This window comes from Erythrolamprus reginae, chromosome Z (assembly GCF_031021105.1).
Source record: "Erythrolamprus reginae isolate rEryReg1 chromosome Z, rEryReg1.hap1, whole genome shotgun sequence".
NCBI lineage: Eukaryota > Metazoa > Chordata > Lepidosauria > Squamata > Dipsadidae > Erythrolamprus > Erythrolamprus reginae.
The window spans coordinates 78610121-78634431 of record NC_091963.1 but is presented as its reverse complement, the minus strand read 5'-3'; the positions used below and the strand labels follow the sequence as shown (position 1 = coordinate 78634431).

Here is a 24311-nt window from a genome sequence, read left to right as displayed (position 1 = left end):
GGGGGAGAAGTGAGAACAAAGGGAAGATGGCGTCCACTTCGGAGCTGGAAGGAAAGATGGATTCATTGCTAGCGGCATTTGCCAATATGGGACAGTTACTTCAAGATATGAAAAAGGAGATTGCAGCTGTTGGTGCGGGAGTGGCAGATTTGAAAGAACAGTCTAAAACACAAGATCAAAGAATTGGGAAACTGGAGGAGGGAAAGACTCGCCAGGAACTCCGCATAATCAACTTAGAGGACAGACAGAGAAGGGCTAATCTCCACCTGAGGGGATTTCCAAAAGAGTTTGCGGAGAGTAAACATGTTATTCAAGCAATTCACCGATGGTTCAGTGAAAACAATGTCAAATGTGACTTAGCTGAATTTGAAAGAGTGCACTGGGCTTTTGGATCTCTGAATCAAGGAGATCAAAAAGATATTATTGTAAGGTTTAATTCGGAACGGAGGGCGGCAGAAATATTTAGAGAGTTAAAGCAGATCTCAAACTTACGTTACAAGGCTATTCCAATACGCGTTTTAAAAGATTTGTCTGCAGAATCTCTCAAGATGAGAAACCAGATGAGAGAAGTCACCTCCCAACTTTACGAAAATGGAATCCGGTTCTCATGGTGTTATCCTGCTACAGTAATTGTTTTTAAAGACTCCAAAATTTTCCAGGCGAGATCTCTGAAGGAGGGAAAGATTCTGCTTCAACAGCTGGGAATAGGTTTGGAGGCTTCGACATCGAAAAGCCAGCCAGAAGTTGGAGACGGTGATGCGAGACATGGAAGAAGGGAGGATGATCTGTTTATGCTTCAACCGATTCGTGCAGCAGAACAAAGCAAGGGAGAAAAAATTGCGGCTCTCCAAAAGGAACTGGAATTTCTCCAGGAGAAAGAGAAAAGAGATGAGCCGAGGGTTACGCGCCAGAAGAAGAAATAATGAACTGAACTGAGCTGAGTTGCTAATATGGTATTATGGTTTTCAACTAATTAATCTTTTCCTTGTGTATTTTCTTTTTTTTCCGCTAACCAATAAGGGGAAAAGAGGGAAGGAGGGGGGAATCTTTTGATATGGTATTAAATGGGGAAAGACGGGGGAGCTTTTTGGTGGAACGCAAATCCAGGGGTGCCTCTCAATAACGAAAGATTTTTTCGTGGCCTCCCCTTGGGGGGGGGGTGGCAGGGAAGAGGCACTAGGGTGGGGATTCATGGTAATTTAAAAAAAAAATTCCGGTAGGCTCTGTTTTGCAGGAGGGGGGAATGTATTTAAAATTACGTAAATGGGTGATACAGTGTTATTGTCGTTGAATGTAAATGGTCTCTCATCACAGAAAAAGCGTTATAGAATCATGAAGCTAGCTAGGGACAGTAAAGCTGATATTTTATTTTTATCAGAAACTCATAAAGGAAGGGAAAAAACAGAAAAATTAGTTACAAACGGCGAATGGCAGCAAGTCTATGAGTCGAGAGGGACGTCTAAATCCAGAGGAGTCGCCATCTTGATCAACCGAAGATTGCTATTTCAATTAACTAATATTAAAAGAGACAAAGACGGTAGAATGCTATTCATTAAGGGGAAAATAAATAATAAACTAGTAACCTTAGCAGTAATTTATGCCCCCAATGTAAATGCAAAACAATTTATAATGAATGTGAAACGTAAACTAGATAATTTTGCGGAAGTTATAGTGATTTTAGCAGGTGACTTCAACTTGGAGTTAACAGCAGGGAGGGGGGGAAAGAAAAAATTACATTTAAATAAAATTAATATGATGGATATGCATGAAAATATAGTAAATAGGGATACTTTTTACTCAGCAAGACATAATAAATTTAGTTGCATTGATTATATGTTAATTAATAAAACAGCAGAGATAGAACTCAAGAAAGTGGAAGTGAAAAGTATTTGGTTATCAGACCATGCTCCATTATTAGCAGTGATAAAGTTAGAGGCTGGTAGGAAACAAAGGATTTGGAGATACAACCCCATGGTTTCAGTTAATGAGGAAAATAGAATTAAATTACAAAAGGAACTGAATGGATTTTTTTGTACTAACGCAACAGGTGAAATTAAGCAAACAATAGTCTGGGATACACATAAGGCTGTTATGCGGGGTAATTGTATTAGTACTGAAGCTTTTATTAGGAAATCCTGGGAAGTTGAAAGAAATAATTTATTAAGGGAAATAGATTTAATCCAAGAAACTCTAAAAATTACAAGAAATAGAGCTTGGAATACACTATTATTATTTAAGAAAAAGAAATTACAATCACTTGATGAAGAAAGATGGAATAAGATGAAGATGATTATAAAACAAAGAATTAGGGGATGGGGGAACAAATCAATGAAACAAATGGTACACTATTTGAAAAAAGAAAAGAGAAATCCCTTATCTCTGCTTTAAAGGATAAGGAAGGCGTAATTAAACGTAGTAATGCAGAAATGGAAAAAATAATGAGGGACTTTTATGGGGATTTATATAAAGAAGAACACATTACTTTGCAAACCATAGAGGTTAAAGAGAAATTAACGGAAGAAGATAGACAAATGTTAAATGCAAAAATTACAAATGATGAGATATCTAGAGTTATTAAAGGGTTGAAACCTGCTAAAGCCCCAGGTCCAGATGGTTTTACTGCTGAATATTATAAGACTTATATGAATCAACTATTACTGCATATGGAAAAATTGTTTAATAATGTAATTAAGACCTCTGAAACTCCACCGACGTGGAAAGTCTCAGAAATTATAACTATCCCAAAGCCGGATCGTGATTTAACAGACCCAAGTTCTTATCGCCCTATCAGCTTATTAAATCAGGATTATAAAATATTTATGAAAATATTGGCAAACAGGGTAGAGAGTATTTTACCAAAAATAATTGGAGAAAACCAATATGGATTCGTTAAAGGAAGAAAGATATATGAACCAATTAGAAACGTGGTCAATATTATACACCATGCTACCAATACCAAAAGAAAACTAAGTATACTAAAGTTAGATGTGTACAAAGCCTTTGATAAAGTTAATCATGATTACCTATTCCAATTTATGTAAAGATTTAAATATGGGAGATTCATTTTGTAGAATTATAGAAACAATTTATAAGGATAATACAGCCCAAATCAGAGTAAATGGTAACAGAACAGAAATGATTAAAATTCAGAACGGAACTAAGCAGGGCTGCCCATTATCCCCAATGTTATTTGCACTGGCAATTGAGACTTTAGCAAATAAAATTAGAAATGATAAGGAATGGAGAGGTTACCAAATAGGAAAACTTGAATTGAAATTAAATTTGTTTGCAGATGATGCTATAGTGATGTCTGAGACCCCAATTGAAATGATGAAAAGAATAATGATATTGCTCCAGGAACTTAAAGATCAATCGGGGCTTATGGTCAATATAGAGAAATCTGAGATAATCTGTTTAAATACCGGCCCCAAAGAGCAGATTGAGATACAAAAAATATCAGGACTGAAATTAGGTTGCAAAAAGATGAAATATTTAGGAATTTGGTTGTTCAAGAATCCAATAAAAACAGTGATGGCCAACTATAATTTAATATGGAAAAAAATTCAAAAGCAGATAAAAAATTGGAAGGGGAAAAAGTTGGGAAGAATTGCCAAGATTAGGGCCCTTAAAATGATGATAATACCAAAAATAATGTATTTATTTCAGGTTCTACCGGGTATCTTCCCTGGGGCAAAGTTAAGAGAATGGGATAGTAAATTAAATTTTTGGATTGAAGGAAACAAAAAGCCTAGAATAAGAAAACATTGGCAGTTTGCACAGGAGAAAGAGGGGGGGTGGGGGAGCCCGTGCCTAGTATTATATAGAGAAGCATTCCAAATAGAAAGATTAATGGAATTACAGTTATGGGGGGGAAAGAAATGGGTAAATTTAGAAAAGGAAATTAATAATATAAATAATAAAGAATTATTATTTAAAAGTTGGAGTAGAACAGAAATCAGTAATTTAATTGACCCTCTCAAAGCATGCTTAGAAATATGGTCCAAATGGCAGAGGAAATGTGGAACTCGGAACTCCAAGCTATCAACGTTATACGTATTGAATACAGCGGAAGATATCAACTTAAGCAGAATTATTAAAGTATTAAATAGCAAAGGGATAACGAGAATTGAACAATTATATGAGAAAGATGGAAGAGTTAGCAGAGCCAGATTGGAATGGTGGATTGGTCAACAGAAATGGCTGCAGATTAATGCAATAAGCACATATTTAAATAAAAGTGAGAATAAAGAAGCTCTTTTACGAGAAGAAAATTGTCTAGAAAAAATAATAAGAGAAAAGATTAATGAGAGTAAAGCACAAGCCGGTAACATATATAGAATGCTATTGCAGGTGGAAGAGGAAGTAACCAAAAGTTTGACAAGATGCTGGCAAAATGATTTACAAATAGATGAAAGTGAAATGAAAGAAATAGTAGAAAATATATATAAGATTAAAAACACGAGAATTAAAGAGATGAGAAGGAAAATTTTACATAAATGGTACTATACACCAGTACAACTTGCACACTTCCAGGGGAGAGAGAAGGGTAATTGTTGGCATGGGTGCCAAGAAAAGGGAATTTTTATGCATATGTTCTGGGAGTGTGCAGAAATTCAGAAATTCTGGAATGAAGTACAGAATGAGATTAACAAAATGTTAAATATCAACTGGACAATTACAAAAGAAATAGCAATTTTAATCAAACAAAGGAAATTAGGTGAATTCAAGGAAATTAAATCTGCGGCAGTGGAAAGTGCTCAAGCGGTGGTGGTATTGGGTTGGAAAGATTCCACGAAATGGACATTACAAAAATGGTACTGGTACATGGTGGACCACATATACTTCGAAATTATGGAAATAAAATTAAATAATTTTGACGAGAACAAATTGGAGAAGCTGATGGTACAATGGAATAAGGTGAAAGAATATATGTTGAGTAGAATCTGTGATGCAAATGTGGAAAATAAACTGCGATCACTCTTTCAGTAATACTTAATGCAGGATAGAGCCAGGGAATTATAGATAAACAAATTAAAATCTTTGAATCCTCTTGTATGGGTGGTGGGGGTGATGGGGGGTGTTTTGTTGTGAGGTGATGGGCACATGCACTGTGCACTGTTATATGTTTGTTGTATGTAACTACCTTTTTAAAATTAATAAAAATTTATTTAAAAAAATGGATGGATGGATGGATGGATAGATAGATAATGGATAGATGGATATCTATCAATCTATCTATCAATCAATCTGTCTATCTATCCATCCATCCATCCATCCATCCATTTATCCATCCATCTATCTAGAGGCTTGCCTAAGAAGAAAACTGAAACAGTTGCCAGTCCTGGATACGTTAAGAAAATTGGGGGGGACGGGTCTTTCAACTGGGATAGGGACGAAGCAGCTAGGCAGCTTCGGGTATCATTGCAAAGGAGAGGCAGTCAGCCTCTCTCTCTCTCTCTCTCTCTCTCACACACACACACACACACACACACACACACATCTTTTCCTTCCTCTCTTTCCTCTTCTCTTTGTCTTTCTGATGGGCAAGAGGGGTGAGACGGACCGTGTAGAAGACGCTTAGACTCGCCCGGCTGCCGAGGATCAAACTGTTTCTATTCCGTTCTAAGGCAAACCTCTAGATGGATGGATGGGTGGATAGATAGGTAGGTGATGGATAGATGGGCAGGAGGGGCGAAGAGGAGTCAGAGCTGTTTTCCCTTTGCTTTCCAGAGGCTGGGCGAGATCCCCCCTCCTCCTCGTCCTCCTCCGGGGACAGACGTGCGCTCCCTTTTGTGTCCACGGCCAAAGAAGTGGCGGCCAGTTGAAGTAGCAGCTGCTTCTCCTCCCTCTAATCCTGAGCAGTCCGTCCTGGACAGGGCTGCTCAGGATTAGAGGGAGGAGAAGCAGCTGCTACTTCAACTGGCCGCCGCTTCTCTGGCCGTGGACACAAAGGAGAGCGCACGTCTGTCCCTGGAGGAGGACGAGGAGGAGAGGGGATCTCGCCCAGCCTCTGGAAAGTAAAGGAAAAACCCCAGGCGCTTCGGCCGGCAACAATCCGGAGAAAGCACTCTCGCAGCTGCTTCGGGGTGGCTGCAGCAGCAGTGGAAGCTGCGGCTTCTCCTCGAGCAGGGCGGCTCATAAGCGGGCTCCAGGTTCAGGCGCAGCTCTCCCCCTCCCATCCCACCAGGGGTTGTAATCAAAAAGGGAAATCCCGGCCATGACAGTCATAAGGCAGGGGAATCCCTTCAGCAGTCAGAGAGCGCAAGCACAGTAAGAGAACCCACGGACCCGGGCTCAGGTTCGTAAGTTGAAAAAAGTTCGTAAAAAGAGGCAAAATTTTTCCAAACCCCGGGTTCGTATCTTGAAATGTTCGTATCACGGGGGGTTCGTATGATGAGGTACCACTGTACTAACATATTAATAATTATTAAATGACAACAGTCAACTGCTTACAATACAAGGGTTATGAGAAGAAGGGATTGCCATTGATTGGATCCACTATTTACAAATAAAATCAAAGTATAGTGAAGATAAGAAAACAGGATTCCAACTGAAAAACCAATTAGATAAAATATTATTTGGCCCAGAAGAAAAATTAGTTTCAAAGTTGTATAAATATTTTCTCAATTCTGAAATGATAGAAGATCAGGTTAAGGGGTCCATGATAGCATCAACATTGACAAATGGGAAAAAATATGGACTATTAATTACAAATTAACAATATCATCTACATATAAAGAAAACATTTATAAAATGTTTTACAGATGGCATTTGACTATCCAAAATGTATCCAAATATATCACCAAAATGCTGGAAATATCAAAAGAAAATTGGAACTTACTACCATACATGGTGGACTTACCCAATGGGTAAAAAGTTTTGAAATAAAATTAAAAAAAATTTAGAACATATAACCAATTTACAAATTCCACCAAAACCAGAGCTGTATATGCTCAGAAATATCAGGTAAAAAATATCAAAAGAGGATAGATACCTAATAATACATATAATTACTGCAGCCAGAATTACCTTTGCGCAAACTTGGAAATCACGTAATATTCCACCAACTTTAAACATAATAAATAAAATGTATTAAATCACTGAAATGAACAAAATGACAATGGCATTTCAATAAAAAGACAACACAGAATAGATGGTATAATTGGGTCAACAAAAAAAGATATTTAAAACTCTAAATATTCATATTACCGTGAGATATATTATTCTTTAGCAATCTTGTTACTCTCTATTATTTCTTTTTTTAAAAAATATTGGACATAAATGTGAAATTGACACGGCCAAGACTCTTATAAGTGAATATAGAAAATAATAGTTAGAAAGCTGTAGTTGCAATGCCAACAAGTAGGTTGGCAAATTTATGTTTGTTTTATTTTTGTCTTTAGAATAGAATAGAATAGAATTTTTATTGGCCAAGTGTGATTGGACACACAAGGAATTTATCTTGGTGCATGTCCTCTCAGCATACATAACAAATATACATTTGTCAAGAATCATGTGGTACAACACTTAATGATTGTCATAGGGGTCAAATAAGCAATGAAGAAGCAATATTAATAAAAATCTTAGGATATAAGCAACAAGTTACAGTCATACAGTCAACATGGGATGAAATGGGTGAAAGGAATGATAAGAAAAATTAGTAGAATAGAAGTGCAGATTTAGTAGAAAGTCTGACAGTGTTGAGGGAATTATTTGTTTAGTAGAGTGATGGCGTTCAGAAAAAAACTGTTCTTGTGTCTAGTTTGTGTTTAGTCTTGGTTCTGTATTTGTTTTGTCTTCTTTTTAATGTTAATAATTAATAAAGATTTTTTTTTTTAAAGGAAGAAGAAACCGTTATGGTTTAGTAATGATGTAAGGGCTATAGTCAGTGAAAAAAAGTCTGCCTATAAAGAGTCTGGAAATATAGCTGACAGAGAAGTGTATAAAATGAGACAGAAGGAGGTGAAAAAGATAATATATGCTGCTAAAGCTCAAAAGAGGAAGAAATTGACAAATCTGTAAAGATGGGGGATAAAACCTTCTTCAGATATATTAGTGATAGGAAGAAGAAAAGCTTAGTACTGGGGGTAATACATACATTGATAGGAATAAGGAGATCACTGACTATTTGTTCAGTTTTCTCAGAAGGCAGCTTAAAATATAATGCTATGGATTGATATAGCATTGCTTCCAGCTGTAGAGATTCAGCTCCAGTGATCTCAGAGGCCTATGTCTTAGAAGAACTTGAATGATTAAAGATAAATAAGGCAATGGGACCAGATGGCATCCACCCCAGAGTTTTTAAAGAATTCAGATCTGTGATTGCCCCCTGACTGATTTGTTTAACCAATCCCTTTTAACAGAAGATGTTCCTGATGATTGGAAAATGGCCAATGTTGTGCCTATCCACAAGAAGGGCAGTAGAGAAGAAGCTGGTAACTACAGGCCAGTCAGCTTGACATCAATTATAGTTAAAATGATGAAGACTCTACTCAAAAAGAGAATAAATCTGCACCTAAAAATCAATAACTTATTGGACCCAAACCAGCATGGCTTTATTGAGGGCAAATCATGTCAAACTAACTTCATTTATTTCTTTGACTATGTCACAAAGGTGTTGGATGAAGGTGGTGCTATCTGGACTTCAGCAAATCCTTTGATACGGTTCCACATAAAGAGCTGGTAGATATGTTAGTGAAGATTGGATGGATGGGCGGACGGACAGATAGACAGACAGACTGATACATACCAGGCAGGGATTCTTATTTAGTGCTGCTACCAGTGCACTCCATATGCAGCTCCAGGTAACTGCCAAGCATGCGCACACATGTCCAAGTGAGATTTTGCTTCTGAGCATGTGGAAGCAAAATCTCACGAAGGGACACGCGTGTGAGACAGATTTTGGCAGTTTTTTTGCTTCCGTGCATGCGCATGCACAGAAGCAAACATCGCCAAAATCTCATGCATGTGCGCATCCTCTCACGAGATTTTGCTTCCTGTGCATGCGCAGAAGCAAAATCTTGTTCGGACACACGTGCGCGTCGGTCACCTGGAGCTGCGCGCGCAGCTCCATTTTCACCACCGGAGCTATGGTGTGGCCCGTACCGGCAGCAACCCACTACTCACTCACACACACACACACACACATTTACCTCCTATTTTTCAGATGTAATGTTGTATTCTTTGAATGTTCAATTTTTGGCCCATCAGTGTAAAACAAGCTATTGGCATTTTCACTCCAGCATCTGTAAAATTTAGGTAACCAAACTATTAAAATGTTTCCCTAAATATAAGTAATTATTAATATTGTATTTCAGGACTATCACATATTCCATACAAACTCTGTACTCACCATTTCTGGGACATGGATATACTGCAGCAGCCTTGGCCCACTGTAGATCCTAAATATTTTCAACTGCCCACCTCAAATTAACTGGGGAAGTATGTGGATATATGTAAGAGCTCATATTAAGACTTACAAAGTGGCGCTCAAGGCGGCAAGATGCGCATAAGATGCCACCTTGAGTGCATCAGCGGAATCTCGCCCGGCCGCTCTGTTTAGGGTGACCCGCTCCCTTCTTAACCAGGGGGGAGCTGGGGAGCCCTTGCAGAGCAGTGCCGAGGATTTTAATACATTTTTCGCTAATAAAGTCACTCGGATCCAGGCAGACCTCGACTCCGATTGGATAACAGAGTCGAGTGACAATGAGTCGGTCGAGGTGACTGGGGCCCGTACTTGTCCATCTGTCTGGGAACAGTTTCATCTGGTGACACCTGATGAAGTGGACAAAGCCATTGGAGCTGTGAGTTCCGCCACCTGTTTACTGGATCCGTGTCCCTCCTGGCTGGTTTCGGCAAGCAGGGAGGTGACATGGAGCTGGGTCCAGGAGATTGTCAACGCTTCTTTGGGGGGGGGCGTTCCCAGCTCTCTACAAGGAGGCACTTGTGCGCCCCCTCCTCAAGAAGCCTTCCCTGGACCCAGCCATTCTCAACAACTATCGTCCAATCTCCAGAAGGTGGTGGTGCTCTAGCTCCAGCGGTCCTTGGAAGAAGCCAGTTATCTAGGCCCTCAACAGTCAGGTTTCAGGCCCGGCTACAGCATGGAAACTGCTTTGGTTGCGCTGATGGATGATCTCTGGTGGGCCCGAGACAGGGGTTTATCCTCTGCCCTGGTGCTTCTTGACCTCTCAGCAGCTTTCAATACCATCGACCATGGTATCCTTCTGCATCGGCTGGAGGGGTTGGGAGTGGGAGGCACCATTCTTCAGTGGTTCTCCTCCTACCTCTCCGGTCGGTTGCAGTCGGTGTTAGTGGGGGGTCAGAGGTCGACCTCTAGGTCTCTCCCTTGTGGGGTGCCTTAGGGGTCGGTCCTCTCCCCCCTGCTATTTAATATCTACATGAAATCACTGAGTGAGATCATCCAGGGGCATGGGGTGAGGTATCATCAATACGCTGATGATACCCAGCTGTACATCTCCAGCCCATGTCTAGTCAGTAAAGCAGTGGAAGTGATGTGCCGGTGCCTGGAGGCAGTTAGGGTCTGGATGGGTGTCAACAGACTCAAACTCAACCCCGATAAGACGGAGTGGCTGTGGGTTTTGCCTCCCAAGGACAATTCCATCTGTCCATCCACTACCCTGGGGGGGGAATTGTTGACCCCCCCTCGGAGAGGGTCCGCAACTTGGGTGTCCTCCTCGATCCATAGCTTACATTAGAGAACCATCTTTCAGCTGTGGCAAGGGGGGAGTTTGCCTGGTGCACCAGTTGCGGCCCTACCTGGACTGGGAGTCACTGTTCACAGTCACTCATGCCCTCATCATCTCGAGGTTCGACTACATGGGGCTACCTTTGAAGAGTGTTTGGAAACTTCAGATCGTGCAGAATGCAGCTGCGAGAGCAATCATGGGCTTCCCCAGGTATGCCCATGTTTCACCAACACTCCGCAGTCTGCATTGGTTGCCAATCAGTTTCCAGTCACAATTCAAAGTGTTGGTTATGACCTATAAAGCCCTTCATGGCATTGGATCAGAATATCTCTGAGACCGCCTTCTGCTGCATGAATCCCAGCAACCGGTAAGGTCCCACAGAGTTGGCCTTCTCCGGGTCCCGTCGATGAAACAATGTAGCCTGGCGGGACCCAGGGGAAGAGCTTTCTCTGTGGTGGCCCCAATCCTCTGGAATCAACTCTCCCCGGAGATTAGGATTGCCCCCACCCTCCTTGCCTTTCGCAAACTCCTTAAAACCCACCTCTGTCATCAGGCATGGGGAAATTGATTCCCCTGGGCCGTTTCCATTTTATGTATGGTTGTATGAGATGTACGATTGTTTTTATATTAAGGGTTTTAAATTGTTTTAATAATTGGATTTGTACTGTTTTGTTGTTGTGAGCCGCTCCGAGTCTGTGGAGAGGGACAGCATACAAATCTAATTATTAATAATAATAATAATAATAATAATAATAATAATAATAATATATTTAACCAAAAGACCCATTAGGTCTTATTTTGGGGATATGTCTTATTTTGTGGCTGCCAGCCACAAAAATCCATTGCCTTAAGGAACTATTTATTGTTTTCTGTCCGCTGCATATTATTTTTTTTAAGTTGCATTAATATGAAAATGTATCTCCCTGCAGTAATAGGTTTGTGAAAGTATCTAAATGCAAATTCAAAATGCAAAATATTTTTGGAGAATATTTCTTATTTTGATGATTTTAGGAGCTATTTGGGGACCTCACATAGAAGGTCAACAGCACATAATGTAAAGCAAGTTGTACAGAGAAAACTATAATAATGAGTGAGCTTATCCTTTACATATACCTTCTTACCCAACTAGAGAATATATTTTTATGTACACCTGTGCAATCTGTACTTAATCTTTTTCCATCGAGAACAATGCATGTTTTAGTCATTCATTCATATCCGCTTAGAAGTATATCAAATATGATTGAAATTAAGTAAACACTCAAACATGTAGAAACATAGACCTACTCTTTATATTTATATACCTTCTACAGAAGAAAATTTTAGTTTCAAGAACAGGTACTCCCTGGGTTACAAGCGTTCCCATAGCGAATGTTCTACGATATGCAATAATCCCCCTCCTAATGTTTATGAACAAATCCCAAAATTATGAGTATTGTAATACCAATAGCAGTCATTCAGCCTTATGAATAACCGTAGAGACTCTGCAATATTCACCCCATCTATCCCCCACTCCCACACCAGGTCTTCACAGGCACTTTGCCTGTGGAGACTCAATTACCTTGCAAAGATATTTCTTTGCTTGTTTTTGTGTATTGTCTGTTTTTTGTTTTGTTTGTTTGTGTCTGTTTTTTTGTCTGGTTTGTTTTGTTTGTGTAATTTTTTTGTTTTTGATGTTTTCTTGTTTGGTCTTGCATTTGCAGAGAATAGATGCCTAATGTACTGCAAGATCAGTAACAAGAGATCCTGTGCTTTAGAAACATAGAAACATAGAAGTCTGACGGCAGAAAAAGACCTCATGGTCCATCTAGTCTGCCCTTATACTATTTTCTGTATTTTATCTTAGGATGGATATGTGTTTATCCCAGGCATGTTTAAATTCAGTTACTGTGGATTTATCTACCACGTCTGCTGGAAGTTTGTTCCAAGGATCTACTACTCTTTCAGTAAAATAATATTTTCTCATATTGCTTTTGATCTTTCCCCCAACTAACTTCAGATTGTGTCCCCTTGTTCTTGTGTTCACTTTCCTATTAAAAACACTTCCCTCCTGGACCTTATTTAATCCTTTAATATATTTAAATGTTTCGATCATGTCCCCCCTTTTCCTTCTGTCCTCCAGACTATACAGATTGAGTTCATTAAGTCTTTCTTGATACGTTTTATGCTTAAGACCTTCCACCATTCTTGTAGCCCGTCTTTGGACCTGTTCAATTTTGTCAATATCTTTTTGTAGGTGAGGTCTCCAGAACTGAACACAGTATTCCAAATGTGGTCTCACCAGCATTCTATATAGCGGGATCATAATCTCCCTCTTCCTGCTTGTTATACCTCTAGCTATGCAGCCAAGCATCCTACTTGCTTTTCCTACCGCCTGACTGCACTGTTCACCCATTTTGAGACTGTCAGAAATCACTACCCCTAAATCCTTTTCTTCTGAAGTATTTGCTAACACAGAACTGCCAATACAATACTCAGATTGAGGATTCCTTTTCCCCAAGTGCATTATTTTACATTTGGAAACATTAAACTGCAGTTTCCATTGCTTTGACCATTTATCTAGTAAAGCTAAATCATTTACCATATTACAGACGCCTCCAGGAATATCAACCCTATTGCACACTTTAGAGTCATCGGCAAATAGGCAAACCTTCCCTACCAAACCTTCCGCTATGTCACTCACAAACATATTAAAAAGAATAGGACCCAGAACAGACCCTTGTGGCACACCGCTTTAGGTCTCTATTCTCTGTTTAATTGAGGCCTGAATGTCGGAAATGGAGGGAAGTCCAGGACTTCAGGCCTTCCCTCCATTTGCCGTTTCCTTGCCTGCAAGGAGACTGTATACCTGTAGGGTTCAGTAGCCTCTCGCAAAAAGCCTTTGTTGGCACCATGCAGCTTGGACAGAGCAAATACGTCCCTTTGAAGCCCTGTTCCAATCGTCAAAGGACTGCCAAAGCCTACAGGGATGCAATCCTCAAGTGTTTGCTGACAAGAAAAGAGCCCTTAAAGGCCACATGCAGCCTTTCAGGGTTGCTTTCTTACCCAGATCAGCTTGATAAATCCACCAGCACCAAGGAAACAGCCCTGAAAAGTCGCATGCAGCCTTTTGAGGCTGCTTTCTCATCCTAGATCAGCTTGTCGAGTCCTCTGGTGCCATTCAGGGCTGTTTTCTCAGTGTTGGAGGACTCAACAAGCTAATCTGGGGCAAGAAAAAAGTCCCACAAAGCTCTGCGCAGCCTTTTGGGATTGCTGTCTCGACACCAGAAGCATTATCAAACTGATGTGGATGAGAATGCAGGACTAAAAGGCTGTGTGTAGCCTCTTGGGGCTGCTTTCTTTGTGCCGGAGGTCTCGTAAAGCTTTTAGAGGGATCAGGCAAAGAAACAAGCTGGAAAAGAGACAGATTTTCATATGGTAAGTCACCCAGCGTGGCAGGATGGGGGGGAAGCAATTGTGATGACACCAAGGGAGGGAGAATAAGGTACTTGTGGGTTGGGAGAGAACTTGGATGATTTGAAGTAAGTGGCCTGTTCCCTCACTAGGCCATTCATGGCCTTCCTCACTCCAAGGTACGTCATGTGCCTTTAACGAGCCGCCTATTCGCCCATGCAGTTAATTAGTGAATGTGTGAGCAAAAGCAGGGACTGATGTTCAAAGTACAGTGATACCTTATCTTACAAACTTAATTGGTTCCAGGACGAGGTTCTTAAGATGAAACATTTGTAAGACGAAACAATGTTTCCCATAGGAATCAATGGAAAAATGATTAATGCATGCAAGCTCAAAATTCACCCCTTTTGCCAGCCGAAGCGCCCGTTTTTGAACCCCACCTCCAGACTTCCATGTTTTTGTGATGCTGCAGGGGAATCCCAGCAGGGAAATCCCAGCAGTGCAAAAATGGGTGCTTTGCTGGCAATGGAAGTCCAGAGGTGGGGTTTCCCAGTGAAGGGAGCATCAGTGAAATCGCAGCATTGCAAAAACACCAAAGTCCTCAAAACCCCACCTCCAGACCTCTGTGTTTTTGCGATGCTGTGATTTCACTGAGGCTCCCCTCGCTGGGAAACCCCACATCTGGACTTCCGTTGCCAGCGAAGCGCCCATTTTTGCACTGCTGGGATTCCCCTGCAGCATCACAAAAACATGGAAGTCCAGAGATGGGGGTTCCCATGGAGGGGAGCCTCAGGGGAATCCCAACTTCGCTGGCAACGGAAGTCCAGAGGCGGGGCATCCCAGTGGCGGCGGCAGGTTTGTAAGGTGAAAATAGTTTGTAAGAAGAGGCAAAAAAATCTTAAACCCCGGGTTTGTATCTCGAAACATTTGTATGACGAGGCGTTTGTAAGATGAGGTATCACTGTACAAGATTCACTCCCTTGAATTCTTGAGTTATGGATAAAATGGGCAGGCTCCATTGCATTCATGACTCGAGGACTAGCTGTATGCTTGAGACCACAGTATGTTCTCATGCATATTTTTATAATTATATTTTTCATACAATTGAGATGCATATATTTCAGTCAAGAAATGGGGCAGAAATTAAATAGAAAAGTAACTAAGATTGTGACTAAAGTTCCTTGCTTCAAAGCAGTGGTGAGTTTCAAAAAAGTTTGCTACCATTTCAGTGGGCAAGGCTAAGTGGGGGGAATGTGACTATGTGGACATGGCCAACTTGATGTCACTAATACCCACTCAGTCAAATGACCCTGCCCACTTATCCACACCCACAAGAAAAGGTAGGAAAATTTTGGGAGTTTCCACCTACCGTATTTTTCACTCCATAAGACGCAGTTTTTCTCCTCCCAAAGTAGGATGAAAAATCAGCCCCGTCTTATGGAGCGAAGATGCAGGCAGGGGGGGGGGAGGCTGCGAACTCGGAAGCGCCATCCCGCCGGCTGGCTGGCTAGCTGCTGCCTGGCCCCCTCCCTCCCGGAGGAGGGTCTCCCTCCGCACCACCAGCAGCGCTCCCCCCGCCAGCCAACCAGCCAAGCCCCGCGACCGCCGGAACCGGTTCCTCGCTCTCCCCCCGCCGCCCGCCGCGTTTGCAGGAGGTGGGGAGGGTCGGGCGGCCCGCCAAGGCCAGGAGGGATGCCGCTGCCCCCCCTTCCCTCTCTCCGCCCGCCGCTGCGCCTCCTTGACGCCGAGAGGAAATGCCGGCAAAGGTTTTTCTCAGCGGAGGCCGTTGTCTGTTGCTCTCACTCACTCTCGTTCTCTCTCCGTTCTTCTCAGCGGTGATGCGCGCACGCCCTGCCCGCCTCACCTTTGCCGAGAGCACTTTCGTCCTGGGCTCTCAGCAAGGGGGTTGTAGGAGAGGCGGGGCCGGCGGCAAAGGTGATATTCAATGTCGGGGGCGCACGGGCGGTTGCACGCGCTCCCTATCTCCCTGCTAGCCCACTCGGAATATTCAAAATAAGAAAAGCCTTTGCCGGCGAAGGTTTTTCTTATTTTGAATGTTCCAAGTGGGCTAGCAGGGAGATAGGGAGCGCGTGCAACCGCCCGTGCGCCCCTGACATTGAATATCACCTTTGCCGCCAGCCCCGCCTCTCCTACAACCCCCTTGCTGAGAGCCCGGGACGAAAGTGCTCTCGGCAAAGGTGAGGCGGGCAGGGCGTGCGCGCGTCACCACTGAGAAGAACGGAGAGAGAACGAGAGTGAGTGAGAGCAACAGACAGCAAGATAGAGAGAAAGTGAGAAAGAGAGAGTGAGAGAAAGGGGGGGAGAGAAAGAGATAGCAAGAGAGAGAGAACGAGAGAGAAAGAGCGTGAGAAAGAAAACAAGAGAGAAAGAGTGAGAGAGAGAGAAAGCAAAAGAGACAGAAAGAAAACAAGAGAGAGAAAGTGAGAAGAAGAGAGAGAAAGAGGGGGAGAGAGAGAGAAAGAGAGAGGGGGAGAGAGAGAAAGAGAGGGAGAGGGAGAGGGGGAAAGAGAATGGGAGAGGGGGAGAGATAGCAAGAGAGGGAGAGAGAGAAAGAGAGAGGGAAAGGGGGAGAGGGGGGAGAGAAAGAGAGAGGGAGAGGGGTGAGAGATAGCAAGAGAGGGAGAGAGAGAAAGAGAGAGGGAAAGGGGGAGAGAGGGGGGAGAGAAAGAGAGAGGGAGGGAGAGAGAGGAGATAAAGGAAGAGGAGAGAGAGAAAGGAAGAGAAAGAAAGAAAGAGGGATAGAAAGAGAGAGAGAGTGAGAGATGCTCAGTGAGCCTTTCTTTGAAGTTGCCTTTCTTTCTTTCTTTCTTTCTTTCTTTTTCTCTCTTGCTCTCTTGCTCTGTCATTCTTTTTTCTTTCTCTTGCTTTCTTTCTTTCTCTTGCTTTCTCTCCTTCCTTCCCTCCTTCCATTTCTTTCATTCCCCCTCTCTATTTTTATTTCTCTTTCATTTTCTTTCTTTCTCTCTTTCTTGCTTTCTTTCTTGCTCTTTTTCTTTCTCTCTTTCTTGCTTTCTTTCTTGCTCTTTTTCTTTCTCTCTTTTCCCTTCCCTTCCTCTATTTCTTGTTTTCTTTCTCCTTCCTACCTTCTTCCCTCCCTCCCTTCAGTCCTTCCTCTCTTACTCTCCCCTTTCATAGGTTTCCTTGCTTCCTTCCTCTGTTCCTGTCCCTTCCCCCTTTCTTTCTTTCTTTCCTTCCTTCCTTCCTTCCTTTCCTCCCTCCATTTCTTCCTTTCCTTTTCCTTCCTCCCTTCTTTCCTCCCTCACTCCCTTATTTCACTCCTTCCTCTCTTCCTCTCCCCTTTTTGGCTCAAAATATTTTTTTTCTATTTTCCTCCTCTAAAATCTAGGTGCGTCTTATCAGCAGGTGCGTCTTATAGAGCGAAAAATACGGTATCTATTCTTGCCCTCCCTTTGCTAGTCGCCCCCATTTCCCTTCCCTTCCAGCCCTAACCCCACTTCCCACCCCAACACCACCTCTTTGTTTGAGCTACTTATCTTCTGCAGCAGCTGGTCCAGAGTTTTCAGCAGCCCCCAGCAGCTGCCACAGCTACAAAGCGGAAGTGGCTAGTTGCAGGCCACCCAAAAATACTGGAGGTCGCAGAAAAAGCTGCTACTGGCAGTCAGTTTAACCTCAGTTCCAGGTAAAGTGATGGAAACCATTATTAAAGATAAAATTACTGGGTACATAGAAAAACAGGCATTGCTGAAATAAAATCAACATGGTTTCTGCAAAGGAAAATCATGTCTTACTGACTTGTTAGAATTCTTTGAGGGTGTAAATAAACACATAGATAAAGGGGACCCAGTTGATATTGTACTGTACCAAAGGCTCCTAAAAAAGCTCTTCAGCCATGGAGTTAGAGGACAGGTCTTGTCCTGAGTTGGTAACTGGCTAAATTGTAGGAAACAAAGGATGGCAATAAATGGACAATTCTCTGGATGGAAAGAAGTGAGAAGTGATGTACCCCAAGGTTCAGTTTTGGGACCTTTACTTTTTAATTTATTCATTAATGATCTGGATGTAGAAGTAAATAGTGAGATAGCAAAGTTTGCTGATGACATTAAATTGTTCCAGGTAGTGAAAAGTGAAACTGATTGTCGGGAGCTCCAGAAGGATCTTTCAAAATTGAGTGAGTGGGCAACAAAGTATCAAATGCATTTTAACCTAAACAAGTGCCAAGTTATGCATATTGGGGCAAAGAACCCCAGTTATACCTACCAACTGATGGAGACCAAGCTTTCAGAGGCAACCCAAGAAAGGGATCTTGGGGTTTTGGTGGACAGCTCAATGAAGATGTCAACCCAGTGCGCAGTAGCAGTAAAAAAAACAAATTCCATGCTTGGCATGATTAGGAAGGGAATTGAAAATAAGTCAGTAAGTGTTGCATTGCCTCTGTACAAATCGATGGTGAGACCACACTTGGAGTACTGTGTACAGTTCTGGTCACCTCACCTCAAGAAGGATATAATGGAACTGGAAAAGGTGCAAAAAAGGGCAACAAGTATGATCAAGGAAATGGAGCACCTCTCTTATGAAACCAGGTTGCAACACCTTGGTCTCTTCAGCCTTGAAAAATGGCGTTTAAGGGGTGACTTGATCGAAGTGTATAAAATCATGCATGGGATAGAAAAGGTGGATAGAGAAAAAATCTTTTCTCTATCACACAATATTAGGACGAGGGGGCACTCCCTGAAGCTTATAGGTAAGAAAGTGAGGACAAATAAAGGGAAATATTTCTTCACTCAGAGGGTTGTTGGTTTATGGAATTCACTTCCAGAAGAGTTCGTGACAGCTGTCAGCCTTGATAGCTTCAAGACAGGATTAGACAGATTCATGGATGCCAAGTGTATCGGTGGTTATTGAAACGGATGTCCCTGTGCTGCCTCTATGTTGGTTGAGGTAGGCAGGATTCCCTTGAATGCCATTTGTTGAGGGTCAAGGGAAAGGGAGGGTTTTGCCTTCTCTTTCTGCTCAAGATCCCCATATACAATTGGTGGGCCACTGTGTGACACAGAATGCTGGACTCGATGGGCTTTGGCCTGATTCTTATGGCTCTTCTTATGTTCTTATGGCCATCACTATTGATTTAGTGATATTGGCCAAATTTTTGCCACATGCTTGTGCAAACCGGTATGAACTGTGAGTATATCGCTGCTTCAAACCAGTAAATAGTTGAGAAATCTTGTTTTTTCTTACCTGGCTCTTGTCTAGTTATTAGACCTAGTATTTTCATTGAAATTGGAACACAGATATGTGTTAGCATTTGAAGAGACTTCAGGAGTTTCCCAGAGCAAATTGGGACTTCAGGAATTTTCCAGTGATAGGGAGTTCAAACTGGAGCCTGGTGGATTACTGGCAGCAGGAGATACTGTAAATCAGGTGAGGATTCTACATTGTGTGCACAATTATTAGGCAAGTTGTATTTTGAAGGCTTTTATTATTATTTATTATTTTTATTTTATTATTGAACAACTATAATGCTCTCAATCAATGCAATCAATACAAACAAATCCAATCCAAAGTGTGAATGCACCTCAAACCTGAATATTTAAGAAAGTAAAAGTGAGGTTTTGGCTTTCTTAAGAAAATATCTATGCGCACACAATTACTGGGTAACTATTAATGTGCAGAATTATTATACAACGAAATGAAAAATGAAAATTTGCCCATCTCACTTGTTTACTTGCATCTGCTAAAGTGAGAATAATAAACAACTCAAAATGTACAAATAAGCAATTATAACATTCAAAAAAATATCAGTGACCCTTTTTCACTAACAATCATAAGCCTTCCATTCATGGAGCATGGCAGTTTCTTGATCTGTTGATGATCAACTTTTTGTGCAGCAGCAGTCACGGCCTCCCAGACTATTTCTTTTTTTGTGTGTCAATTCTCACTGGTATCTTGGTTTACTGAGACCTTCCAGAGAATGAAATGGTAGAAATGAAAGAAAGAAAAAAGCAAACTCATCAAAATGGATAGATATTTGAGCCTGTATTATCTGAACTCAAAACAAGGAAATGTTCTTGGGAGCTTTGAATTCCCAAAAGTAAAACTTTAGTGGCTACACTATATTGGTTCTGCCATAACAAATTAGCTCGGGTTTTCTCATGCAAATGCTTGCCTAGTTAAACAATAGCTTCCCCTTCTTCCTATCCTTGGGTGATCATGTTGTCCAATTATGAGATGTCTGTTTGTTATGGTAACATCTCTTTCTCTAAAACCTGCAGTGGTGACTTTGATGGTTTCCATGCTCTCATAATTTCCACATACATTCTCGGCATTCCATTTCTCCCTCACCCCAATTTATTGGCAGCTTGAAAAGCATTGTGGTTTGAAAGAAGCAAAGTGGTTCAATCTTGAAATGCTGGGGCCCTGAAGGAAAAGGGCACCTGGGAAATTATTAAACATAGATTAATTAATGTTGTTTATATGATTTTACTATACTAATCTCTTTGTTGCTGAAGATTACTAACTTTTCTTCTCTAACATTGTGGGCACCTATCCACACAGCACAGCTGAGGAATATCCTTTCCATTGCACTAAGTATTGTAATTTATTGTTAAACTACCTTGAGTCCAGTATATTCTTCATCTCATAATGTTTTTCCTCATCCACCAACATGGGAGGCGGTGGTTTCCACTCGACTGGCCTTAGCTTGGAACTTTGGAAGAGCTTTATTAAGCTACAGTGGAACACTGAGGAGACTCATCCAGTACCTAAGGGAATTGTAATTCCACTGTAACTGGGTTTATGGTTTGAACTATTTGGAATGGACCTATGTACTTGGGACCAGTTTCTTACAGGGTTGGTTCAGCTTCAAGTAGACAGGTATATTTAATAGACAGGTATACTTTTCCCCCAATCCTGAACTCCTTCTGGGAGCTTTTTTCTGATCTGCCTGTTTCTTTTGTGACTCCCTGGTTTTATTCAGGGCTAGTTGTACATTTCCCCAAGCAGCTTTCAAGGTATCAGTCCAGTAGCTAACATTACTGACAGAGGGGGTTCCCTTGGGAATTCTGAAAGTATAAAGTCAACTCCCACAGTCACTTTAAAGGAGGCTAATCCAGTGCTTGTATGCACAGAGTTATTATGATCCATTTCTGCAAAAGGTAGGAGCTCCATCTAGTTCGTTATGCAGTTGCTCATAGCAACATAGGTATTGCACAACTATTGTGTTAGTTCATTCTTCCAGCCCATTGGTTTTCAGAACCCCAAACTAAGTCCCTGAACTGACCCTGTTTACTTTATGATCTTCTGTCTTTTTGCCAAGTGGAGGGTCATTACAAATCCAAAGTGACCAGTCAGTTTTATGTCATGGCTTCTTTGTAGATCTAGGTCCTTTGGCTGGCTGGAACATACAGTTTGTCTCCTTTCCACACCAGGTCCTCCCTCATCAAATCAGTTTTGTGCTCTTTGAGCCATCCCTCTTCCTTCAGGCTTCTTTTAGCCATTGGGTCACAGCACTGTTGGTCAGCTGAGGAATAGCTAGCAGCTGCAACCATGATGAAATCTGTGCTGCTGGTTGCTGGATGGGAATAATGGAGTTAACTATTTGCTCTTGGTTTCTTTTGTACTAGGGCATCCATGAAAGTGCATCAGCAAGGAAATTCTCTCCCCCCCCCAAAAAAACCTTGAAGGATGAAACTGAACTAATCAAAGTACAGAACCCATTGCACTTGCCCAGTTTCCTTGGGGTCCTTAAGGCTTCCAAGAGCTTGTGGTATGTCCAAAATTTGAACATAATCTTACAGCCTTCTAGGAACTGCCCCCAACTCAGCAGTACCCAGAGAACGGCATATACCACTTTTCCCCTACCACCCAATGATTTTCAATATCAGTCAATTTCTAGGGAGGATTGCATTGTCCCCTTTGCATTTCTTTGGAGCAGAATGCCCCATCTCTATGTTGCTAGCATTGACTTGTATTACAAATTGTTCCTCTGGGTTCATGTGTTTAAGGGTTGGCTCCACCAAAAAAAATTTTTTTAAAAAAAATCCAAACCTTCTTGGCATTCCATAGTCCAAATAAACAGCTGGCTTGGTTTGGGTTTCACACACCCATGCCTGTTTTTAATAGTTAAGTGATAGACAGGGCTATCTGTGAGAACTAGGGGATAAATTTGCAGTAAAACTTGGTGAAGCTCAAGAAACTGCAGTTGCTTCCTAGTTGGGGGTGGGGGGCTTCCAAGTCTAGGATGGCTTTCACATTTCTGGGATTCATCTCCACCCCCTTACTGGATACACGATATCCCAAGTAGTCTAAACTGAAAGTATGGAAGTCACACTTGTATAGTTTAGCATAGAGCTTGGGTTTCAATAGTTTGCTTAGTACTTCCAGCAGTAACTTTGTGTCTTCTTCCATTGTTGCAGAATGAATGAGGATGTCATTCTGATACGCCAAAAAACCCTTATGCAGTTGCTCAAACAGTACTTCATTGAGCCGCTCCGAGTCCTCGGAGAGGGGTGGCATACAAATCTAATATATTATTATTATTATTATTATTATTATTATTATTATTATTATTATTATTATTATTATTATATTTACGTGAAAACGGCACTTGTCATCCTCTTTTATTTTCACTTAGTAATATGCCCTTCCCTTGGCCAGGTATCTCAGGGATATCTTTATCTTCTCTTCATAAGCGGGAGAGGTACACGTTTTTCACACAGGTAGTATTGATCCCAAAAAAATCTATATAAGCATAAGCTCAAAGACCCATCTTTCTTTTCTTTGAAAAGTACCCAAGCTACCATCTAGATTTCACCAGTTGGATGACACTTCTAGCAAGGTTTTTATCCCAGAAGTTTCTGAGTTCCTCCATCTCTCTTGGGATTATTGAGTACATTTTTGGTTTGAGTAATTTTGCCCCTGGCAATATTTCAATGGCACAATTAGTGGGGTGATGGTAAGGGAATACATCTGATTCCAGTTTGCTCAATGCTTCAACTAGTTCCTGGTATTTCTTTGGGATGACCTGTCCCTCTTGGCCAATTTCAAGCAGTGCATGGATGAGCTCTATCCCACCCCCAGCAATGATGTTACACTACCTTTGTGCATGTGTAAGAGGAAATCAAAATAACTGCAATAAATATAATAAATACACCAAAGAAGAGAATACAAACATTTACAAAATTAAGGAAACTAAATTTCTGCAAGAAGTACATCAAAAAATAAGATTGTAAATTATTTGAAAACCCAAAATTGGAGAAACTTTATATAACATTAACAAACAAACAAAAAAGAGCAACATATGTTAAAGAGACAATAAAATCTGGTTTAATATTTAAGGATGAAGAAGGAAGAATTTTAATAATTAATTGGAAATAGAACAAAAAATAATATTATTAATGATATTAATCAAACAACCAGTTTGGATTTTATGAGAAAATACATTAAAAAATTAATATAACTGGGATATGAAAACATATCCATAATAGGAGATTATAATGCAATTGTAGACCATGCATTAGATTATAAAAGCAAGAAATAAAACAAGAAGAAAAAAACATACTGCCAAATCTTTTTGGGATATGACATTAGAACTAGGCCTGAAAGATGCATGGAGACAACTTCACCAGAAAAAAGAATACACATTTTGGATCTGGATCTGGATCTGGATAGGTCAACCATAGATAATCTAAGGGTAAAGTGTTGGGGGTTTGGGATGACACTATGGAATCCGGTAATGAGTTCCACGCTTCGACAACTCGGTTACTAAAGTCATATTTTTTACAGTCAAGTTTGGAGCGCTTAATATTAATTTTAAATCTATTGTGTGCTCTTGTGTTGTTGCGGTTGAAGCTGAAGTAGTTGCCGACAGGCAGGACGTTGCAGCATATGATCTTGTGGGCAATACTTAGAAAGAATAGTAGCATGAAGGGAAGGACAATGTTCTGGAAGCACTGTACCAAACACTCCAATTGGAGGCTCTTCAATGGGATGGATTAATAGTATATTACAGTGGTACTTAAGAACTTAATTCGTTCTGTGACCAAATTCTTAAGTAGAAAAGTTTGTAAGTAGAAGCAATTTTTTCCATAGGAATCAATGTAAAAGCAAATAATGTGTGCAAACGCATTAGGAAAGAAATAAAAGTTTGGAATTTGGGTGGGAGGAGGAGGAAGAAGAAGAGGAGGAGGAGGACAGTCGCTGCCGAAGGAAGAAGGTGAGGTGAGGTGAATCAAAAAA

At 41.2% G+C, this 24311-nt stretch overlaps 1 protein-coding gene across 1 annotated transcript in view; it reads left to right on the top strand.

Annotated features, from left to right (window-relative positions):
- The window catches only part of LARS2 (leucyl-tRNA synthetase 2, mitochondrial), a 359496-nt gene extending 350063 nt beyond the window's left edge, over positions 1 to 9433 (top strand). The window contains exon 20 of the mRNA XM_070728261.1: positions 9318 to 9433. Within this exon, the coding sequence (XP_070584362.1) occupies positions 9318 to 9433 (116 nt within the window). The remainder of the gene's footprint in view (positions 1 to 9317) is intronic.
- Positions 9434 to 24311: the final 14878 nt, after the last annotated feature.